This window comes from Hemiscyllium ocellatum, chromosome 20 (assembly GCF_020745735.1).
Source record: "Hemiscyllium ocellatum isolate sHemOce1 chromosome 20, sHemOce1.pat.X.cur, whole genome shotgun sequence".
NCBI classification, from domain to species: Eukaryota; Metazoa; Chordata; class Chondrichthyes; order Orectolobiformes; family Hemiscylliidae; genus Hemiscyllium; species Hemiscyllium ocellatum.
This window is the reverse complement of record NC_083420.1, coordinates 50,195,980-50,205,587: the sequence shown is the minus strand read 5'-3', so window position 1 is coordinate 50,205,587 and position 9,608 is coordinate 50,195,980. Positions and strand designations below refer to the sequence as shown.

General features: G+C 44.0%; 1 protein-coding gene across 1 annotated transcript; it reads right to left on the bottom strand.

Moving 5' to 3' along the window:
• Positions 1 to 3,115: 3,115 nt before the first annotated feature.
• actb2 (actin, beta 2) lies at positions 3,116 to 7,286 on the bottom strand. Its single transcript, XM_060840841.1, has 6 exons — positions 7,183 to 7,286; positions 5,470 to 5,605; positions 5,138 to 5,377; positions 4,171 to 4,609; positions 3,882 to 4,063; positions 3,116 to 3,739 (listed from the first exon to the last, which is right to left on the bottom strand). Exons 2-6 carry the CDS (start codon positions 5,590 to 5,592, stop codon positions 3,596 to 3,598), a joined length of 1,128 nt encoding a protein of 375 aa, XP_060696824.1. The 5' UTR covers positions 5,593 to 5,605; positions 7,183 to 7,286; the 3' UTR covers positions 3,116 to 3,595.
• Positions 7,287 to 9,608: the final 2,322 nt, after the last annotated feature.

Here is a 9,608-nt window from a genome sequence, read left to right as displayed (position 1 = left end):
GAGATCTTCCCCACAATGCCCCCCAACTCGTAGTTTCCTAACCCCGACAGCCTGTTTCTACCTTCTTCCCAAAATCCACGAACCAGACTGTCCAGGTAAGCCCATCGTATCAGACTATTCCTGCCCCACCAACTAATTTCCTCCTACCTTGACTCCATCCTCTCTCCACTTGTTCAGATCCAGCTCACCTAAATCCGCGAGTCCTCTGATGTACTCTACCATATTGACAATTTCCAGTTTCCTGGCCCTAACTGCTTCCTGTTCACAATGGATGTTCAATCCCTCTGAACCTCCATTCCCCACTATGATGGTCTGAGAGCTCTTGGCTTCTTTCTCGACCAGAAACCTGATCCACCACCACTCTCCTCTACCTGGCTGAACTTGTTCTCACTGAACAATTTCTCCATTAATTCATCTCACTTCTGCCAAGTCAAAGGAGTGGCTCTGGGCACCCGCATGTGTCCCAGTTATGCCTGCCTCTTCATGGCGTTTGTGGAACAATCCTTGTTCCAGCCCTATACTGGACCCCTCCCACAACACTTTTCTCGGTACATCGACGAATGCTTTGGTGTCACTTCAGGCTCCCTCCGTAACCATGTAAAATTTGTTCATTTTGCCTTTGATTTCCACCCCTCTATAACTTTCATATTGTCCACTTCCAACATTTCCCTTCTTTTCCTTGACCGTTTCAGGTAACAAACTGTCCACTGCCATCCACTAAAAGCCACCGACACCCGTAGCTACCTTCACTACAGCCCTTCACACCCTACGTCTGTCAAGGACTCCATCCCATTCTCCCAGTTCCTTTGCCCATATCGTTCAGTTGATACCACCTTCCAAAACAGCACTGCAGATAATGGCTTGCTTCTTCCATAACCATGATTCCCCGCCCACCATAGTTGTCAGGGCCGTCAACCATATCTGACTTATAGGAGTGGCGATGGTGGCTAGCACTGCTGCCTCACAGCACCAGAATCCCAGGTTCAATTCCAGCCTTGGGTGAGTGTGGAGCTTGCACATTCTCTCTGTATCTGTGTGGGTTTCCTCCCACAGTCCAAAGATGTGTAGTTTAGGTGAATTGGCTATGTTAAATTGCCCAGTGTTAGGTGCATTAGTCAGAGGGAAATGGGTAGGGCTGTGTTACTCTTCAGAGGGTTGGTGTAAACTTGGTGGGCTGAAGGGCCTGTTTCCACACTGTAGAGAATCTACTCTTTTTAAAAAATGTTTCAATATCTCAGAACTTCTTATGGAAACATTGTGTATAGACAAAACTTTGCACTTCTGTCTTTACATGCAATTAGACTATTCAATTACAGCTCAAGCTAATTAAAAATTATGCTTGAATGAGCTTTTGGAGAAAATCTACAATGTTTTTGCAAATGATCAAAATCTTTTGAAGAAGCAAAATTGCAGTCACCCATGTGTGAATGAATCACTGAAAGATGACTGGTCCGCAGTCAGTTCTTTAAGATATTTAGTTTTTTGAACTTCAATATACTGTCTATCAAATAAATGGCCCTTCCTCAAGCTTCTGTGTGTATTAAGCCACATCACTCAAAGCTGGTCAGACTAGTAGAGCTAACAGTGGAAACCCAGGTTTTTATTTAAAATGGTGTCTATGCAACCATAGAAATAACCTGCCACCAAAGGCAAAAACAACTTAGGCTTTTCTGCAATGTGCTTCACGACATTAAGAAATGCAGTGTGTAATTTGTCAGCCTAAGATATAGGAGATTGCATAAACAAACTGCCTATTATATTCCAATAATTTAACTGAACAGAAAACTTAGAATTAAGAAAGTCAATGGATGACTCAACACTTCCTACAAACCTGGAGACTACTTCAAGGAATGAAATTCATGTGAATATCAACCAGATCTAATATATTGTTGAGATACATATTTTACTTCATATTTACAGCAAATCCTAATCGTCAAAATATAATGTGAAGTGTTGTTTATATCTATACTAACTTGATTTGGAGATGATGTGCACAAAGTTAAAAATCACAACAGCAGGTTATAGACCAACAGGTCTATTTGGAAGCACTATAACCTGGTGCTGAAATTTAACACTGCACAATTTAGAAGATTGCTGTCTCTATCCCTTCTCCAGTCTAGCTATTCTGTTTAATATCTTCAGTGGTAGTTTCCTTCTTCTGCAAAGGACCTACATTTGTCACAGCTGCTCTAAAAGGTATGCAATAACATTTCTGAACAGTGATTACAGTATCTCCATGTAGCAAAATTTTCTAATGTAGTAACAGGCCTACCAAGTTCAAGGCCCACCTGCTCCAGAGATGTCTTCCCACCTTTTATATTATCAATGTTAGTGTAGTAACAACTGACAGCATTATTTCACCTTTTCATGTCTGTTACATGATGACAATTATTTAACATTTTAACATCTATTCACTAAGTAGCTGATGGATTTCATTCTTCCCAAATCAGCTATTTTGTTAGCAGTTCTCAGCAGGTAACATCTTCAAAACTTCATTCCTACAAGTGAGACAAAATATGAAGAGCCCTGAATGCCATCAAGTCTTTGGCTTGTATCCTGTCAACACTTGCCTGCTGGATTATCAGGTTATCCTATTGCTGTTTGAGAGACTGTGTACAAGGTAATTGTTGCATTTCCTGTCAAATTGGGTTAACTGCAGGCATTACAATACACCTGCAATATTGAGACATTGCAAATTTAAAAGTTGCATTCAAAAGATGATGCCAAATCTCATTACATCATTGCTTTGATTAGGACAGTTCTAATTATGGACAATTTAAATAAATTAACCAAAGCCAGTAGGTAGTTTATTACTATTACTAAATTATGATTAAGAGAAAAAACACTGCTGGACCAAAGTAAGTGATCACTGAGCAAAAACATTAGAAAACTAGTCAACTTTGATCGAAGTCCTTTTCACATCTTGATGGAACCAATTGTCAGAAAGTTTAGTACAGATCAAGAACTGGGTAAATCCAACTTATCTTTAGGCCAGAACTTGAAGACAAAAGACTGCATTGATATTTAATTTTTAAAACTGCCTAGCATGAAAGGAATACATTAATACCATCTTATAATCTTACTTTTACTTAAAAAAGGATCAGCAACTCCAAACTTTCCATTTAAACATGTGCACTTTATTAGTCAGTGTAGGTCCAACAAACTGGCATCACCCAAGTTTAACTGTCCATATCGTGCCCAGGGGATGTAAACCTCACTTGTGTTTGTATAAAGGTAAAGCTTTTTGCATACCAAAATCAAAAAGGACCGAAAATTTAAGGCGGAAAGTACAAAACAGGACATTTTTCGGTTACATAATTTACATATAAGCAATACTACACAAGGTTAAGTATTCGCTCCCACTTTTTGGGCAGCCTTCACAGAGGCTTTAATAACCTTAGACAATGCAATCCTTTACATCAATATTTTGGAATGACTAAATGTACAATTCAGTCCTTGAACGCATTGCAGAACTTCTGGGATGCTTGTTGCCAAAAATACCACCAACACCTTCACTGTTCCAGTTTTTATTCCTGAGACAAGCACTAAAGCCATGCCAATTCATCTCGCGCAATCATCATGAGTTACAGTCTGCTTAGAAGCATTTGCGGTGGACAATGGATGGTCCAGATTCATCATATTCTTGTTTGCTAATCCACATCTGCTGGAAGGTGGACAAGGAAGCCAGGATGGAACCTCCAATCCAGACTGAGTATTTACGCTCAGGTGGGGCAATAATCTGTGACAAAATGAAAGAAATTAGTGGTCCATATGCTAAGGTGTAAAAATGATTTGAGGCATGATCTTAAGTTTTAGTTTAAGATTTATTGTTACTAACCCCATCAGGCTACTTATGAGGCAGTTGAAAATTTTCAAGTTACCTTTATTTTCATGGTGCTTGGAGCCAGAGCTGTGATCTCCTTCTGCATACGGTCTGCAATACCAGGATACATAGTAGTACCACCAGACAAAACAGTGTTGGCATAGAGATCCTTCCTGATATCTACATCACACTTCATGATGGAGTTGTAAGTGGTCTCATGGATACCACAGGATTCCATACCTGCAGGAAGACAATTTTACTCCACTAATTTCCAGTATTTCATTTCCATGCCATGACTAATGGCAACCAGCAACAGTCATCTTAAGGTAAAGCAACAATTTACTTACCCAAGAAAGATGGTTGGAAGAGGGCCTCAGGGCATCTAAATCGTTCATTACCAATTGTAATTACCTGCCCATCAGGCAGTTCATAGCTCTTCTCCAGAGAGGAGGAAGAAGCAGCAGTGGCCATTTCCTGTTCAAAGTCCAGTGCAACATAGCAGAGCTTCTCCTTGATGTCACGGACAATTTCTCTCTCAGCTGTGGTGGTGAAAGAGTAGCCTCTTTCTGTCAGGATCTTCATGAGGTAGTCTGTCAGATCACGACCAGCCAAATCCAGACGTAGAATAGCATGGGGCAGGGCGTAACCTTCGTAGATGGGCACAGTGTGGGTGACACCATCACCAGAGTCCATCACGATACCAGTGGTTCTACCAGAGGCATAGAGGGACAGCACAGCCTGGATGGCAACATACATGGCAGGGGTATTGAAGGTCTCAAACATAATCTGTAAAAGATTAAGCAAATAAATGTTATAAAAACCCATAATTGAATTTTCAATTAAGACTGAAATGTCAGTACAAACACCTGCCATGGTATTTACATGCTACAACTTGTGAATTTAAGTGGCAAGTCAGCAGCAAAAAGGCAATGGTATACATGCAAGGTGTTCTGTCAAAACCATGTTTCAAATGCAAAGATACAAGACCACACCTGATCACTTATTCAGATATCAAACAAAAAGCTTGTAAACTCAGCCAAAATTTGAAGTTTTAGCTCCCTCACGTTATCCAAAAATATCTTACATTAATTAATGCCAAGTGGAAAGAACTCCAAGATTAGAAACACAACATGCACAAGTTAATGGAATTCAAAATAAAGAAAAGCAAATTAAACCTTGTAATTCCCAGGAAAGAATCTCATCTTTGAAAGAATCCCTGTGAATGAGGATAGGAAAGAATGAAGGAAGATAGTTCAGATAGAAAGGATTGAAGGTAGCAAGGCAATTTACTGTGGTCATAACTCTGCTTAGTACCTGTGTCATCTTTTCTCTGTTGGCTTTGGGATTCAGGGGGGCTTCTGTGAGTAGGACTGGGTGTTCTTCAGGAGCAACACGGAGCTCATTGTAGAAAGTGTGATGCCAGATCTTCTCCATGTCATCCCAGTTGGTGACAATACCATGTTCAATGGGGTACTTCAGGGTCAGGATACCTCTTTTGCTCTGGGCTTCATCACCAACGTAACTGTCCTTTTGTCCCATTCCAACCATTACACCCTGAAAAGCACAGCATATTTTAAAAAATGAATCTATCAGCAAAATCAGAAGTAAACTAACTCCTAACCATGTAAAATGAAGGTCTTCTATACCTGGTGTCTTGGGCGACCAACGATAGATGGGAACACAGCACGAGGGGCATCATCACCAGCAAAACCAGCCTTGCACATACCAGATCCATTGTCAACAACAAGAGCTGCAATTTCATCATCCATGGCTACTGATTACCTAAAAAAATTACAAGGGCAGGTAAAAGGAATATTCGACTGGATACTGAAATTCACGAAATGTAATCTTTAATAATGCATCACAGGTATTCGTCATTGCGCAAAGTTGGCACTCGCGCTGTTAGCCTCTAGAGAATAGAACGCTTTGGTGTTTCGTGTACTTGTGCTGATCAAGCTCCTTCATGAGCACATGTTCCCTCTGGCGGGCTCGCCCCCCCATTAACACCAGAGGGCGCTGGCTGCTGCGGGAGCCAGAAACAAAGAAACTCGCATTGCCCTTAAAAGGCAATGGCTTGTACAGCGGGCGGGGGAGGGGCAAGGCACTTGGCTCGCGGCCAGCTTGAGGCTAGAACCACGGAAACCAGCCATCGCAGAATTGAACTGACCAACTTCCCCTGGTACAAAGGTACACAAAGAGGTCACACCCATCCCTGTCATATCTTCCCCACCCCTCCCCCCCCTCCGGAAGGAAAGGGCACTGCCACACAGTTTCGGCTTAGTGGAGACAAAAGGGAGGAAGCGACATCTCAAGGTCTCGCTCTCCCGCAGAGGCCGCCGGGACCGTTGGCTCGGAGCGGGGCGCATGCGCGGCAGCGTCCGCGTGGGAGGGAGAGCGGGGGGAGCCGCTCCGATGGCAACACCCGAAGCCGGCCGCTGCCCCTTCGATAACACCGAGTGGGGAGGCGAAGATTATTCAACCACGCCCTATCTCTGCCAGTACCATCCCTTCCACTATCGGGGGGGGGGGGGGGGGGGAGAAGAGGAGAGAGAAGCGGTTCATTCTCCCTGCCCCTTCCCCTTCCCCCCCGAACATTGAGAGAGAAAGCCGGGTGCCCCTCCCCCCGGGACCAGCACCGAGAACAAACGAGGTGAGCCAAACGGCGGTCGCCCCCCCAAACTCATCAGTCGGGTATCAGGCTCGAGTATCGGCACCACACCCTACCATAAGGGGGGGGGGGGGGGTGGTTGAGGGGGAAAAAACGCGACTCCGTTCCTGAGATTTCCCCTCCCCCGCCATCTTCCTTCTAGAAAGATCCATCAGCGCCCTCCTCCCAGCTCCAGCAAGCAGCAGCTCGCCCTCGCCGCCGCCGCCACACGAATAGCGGCTCCGCCTTCTCCCCACACACACACCCCCCACAGACCCGTTAACTTCACCATCCCCTCGGGCTAACATTCAGAACCGTTATAGGCACAAACTAGCCGAGCCACACACTTCATCCATCACCGCATTTCCCGCCTCGCGTGTTTCTACCACTCGCCTCAAGTGGAGTCAAAGATAAGATACATCTTTGCGCCCGCCGCCACAATAGAAATAGAACCCCCGTCTACATATTTCAGCCAGAATGTGAAAATAAGCCCCAGAAATAATCAACGAATGCCGGTTTTGTTAAGTTAGCCAACACCGATTAGTTAGACCTGTCGGCACTATGTTAAATACCGTCCAGCAACAAGCCTATTCGATTTTAGTTATTCGTAGCCTTATATTTAGGCTCGAGCTAAAGTAGATTTTTTTTTGTTTGAGGTGGATGAGGGGGGAAAAATGTTTGATGGCCTTTTTTTATATAAAGTTTGCCTTACCGTTAGTTTCCCTCTCGCCTTGTGGATGCAAGTCTGGTCTCGCTCTCAGCCGTTGGGCGTTCAAAGTGGCTCGAGCCGGCGCGGCTTCGCCGTTATATACCGCGTGTCGGCCCCGCCCACACCCTTCTGTAACCATAAAAGGGAACGTTTGCAACATCATGGCTTCTATTGGCTCAGCGTCACACCCCCAAACCCCCCCCCCCCTCCCAGCCACAGCCACCAAACCCCCCCCCGCCCCCTCCTTCCCTAGTTTCCTCCCTTCACCCATCCCCACCCCCATCCCAAGGCGAAACCTGCAATGTCTGAAACACTCACACTGTCTTTTCTCTTTCCCCCCCGCCCCATCCCAATCCACACTCCCCTCGCTCTTCAATTGGAAAGACCTTTTTTTTTATCCACGCCCCCCCCCAAAAAAACAATCTTTTTGTGCCTGTGGCATTAACAACATATACACCACAATCAGGTGGCGACAGAATGACTCTTTCCCCACAACCTCCCCTTCTCGAAAGGGCGGTAGGTGACTATCCGAAAAGAAACAATGAGAACGGGACGGATGCTGCTAGTGTTAGTTCTTTTTAGGCGATTGCGGGCCAGATAGTCTTGCGTGGTGCTGTTTTACCACATTGGTGTCGCCGCAGGTCATTCACAACCCACTTGTGGAAGTGTTCATTCCGACTCTGGTTTACCGTAAAACGTGACTTCACTGAAATGAGGATCCGGTAATGCTTACTAAAGTACACTACGAGCATCACTGACTTTGCAATAGCGTGCAGTTAGTGTCATTTGTTAAGATTCATCAATTATCTACCTTGAGCATTATATATCTTGTGGTCTTTTTATGAATAATAAGGCCACATCGATTTTCTGCTCTTCAGGACAGCGACAATTCCTGTGAACTCTTGCCTTGTTGCAAAGCAGAAACTTAGGGAGGTTAGTAAAGGCAATTAGATGAAATGTTAGTGGAAAGCACGTAATCACATTTTTTTTGTGCTCACTTACACTGTACAGTCTGCCATCTACCAGGCATAGATACAAATTGAGAATTTTCAACTGGAATACAGTTTAAATCGTTAGTAGAACAAGATTCACAACTAGCTTTTCGTAGCCTCAGCTTTAAGAGTAGTTGGGCCAGCCGTCAATGCTTCAATTGTTAACACATGCCATCACATAAATTGGCAAACACTGGGCATTCAACTGACCAATTGAATAATTATATTTCAAGATTCCAGCCTATAACACAAGCTCAAATTCCTCTGTTTTGACTAACTTCCAACTCCCAAATTCCATAAATCTGTCACTGAGGAAACGTATATATACATACATATAATACATACAAAAGTACAACACAGAACAGGCCCTTTGGCCCATGATGTTGTTCTGAGCATTCATCCTAATGTAAAATGAAATAACTTAACCTACGCACCCCTCAATTCACTGGCTATCCACGTGCATGGCCAGCAGTCACTTAAATGTCTGTAATGACTCTGCTTCCACCAGTGAATGGAATATCAGTGATATTCAGAGATATGAATAAGTGGTTGTGAAATGGACTGTATTTTCTTCTCACTCCAGCCATATTCTTGAGCAAGTATGTTGACCTGTGACTGGGAAAGCCCACTTAGAGTCATAGAGATGAACAGCATGGAAACAGATCCTTCGGTCCAACTCATAAATGCTGACCAGGTATCCTAACCCAATCTTGTCCCTCTTGCCATCACCTGGCCCATATCCCTCCAAACCCTTCCTATTCATACCCATCCAGATGCCTATTAAAGTTGCAATTGTACCAGCCTCCACCACATCCTCTGGCAGCTCATTCCATACACGTACATCCTCTGCGTGAAAATGTTGCCTCTTAGGTTCTTTAATATCTTTCCCCTCTCACTCTAAACCTATGCCCTTTAGTTCTGGACTCCCCCACCCAAGGAAAAGACTTTGTTTGTTTATCCTATCCATGCCCTTCATTAGTTTGTAAACCTCAGCCTCTGCCGCTCCAGGGAAAGCTGCCCTAGCCTATTCAACCTCTCCTGCTGAAATCCTCCATCCTTGTAAATCTTTTCTGAACCTTTTCAAGTTTCACAACATGTTTCCGACAGGAAGGAGAATAGAATTGCACACAATATTCCAACAGTGGCACTTCTGCAAAGTTAATATCATGCCATGAATGGAGAATGGGAAAGAAAATAGGGAACAGCACATATAAGAGTGTGGTGCTGGAAAAACATAGCCAGTCAGGCAGCATCAGAGGAGCAGGAGGTTCAACGTTTCAAGCATAAGTTCTTCATTGTTGCTGCCTGAATGGCTGTGCTTTTCCAGCACCACACTCTTCGACTCTGATCTCCAGCATCTGCAGTCCTTACTTTCTCCCAACAGTACATGTAAATGTATTGTTAATTTCACGTACTTTGGTACATAAAGTGCATAAA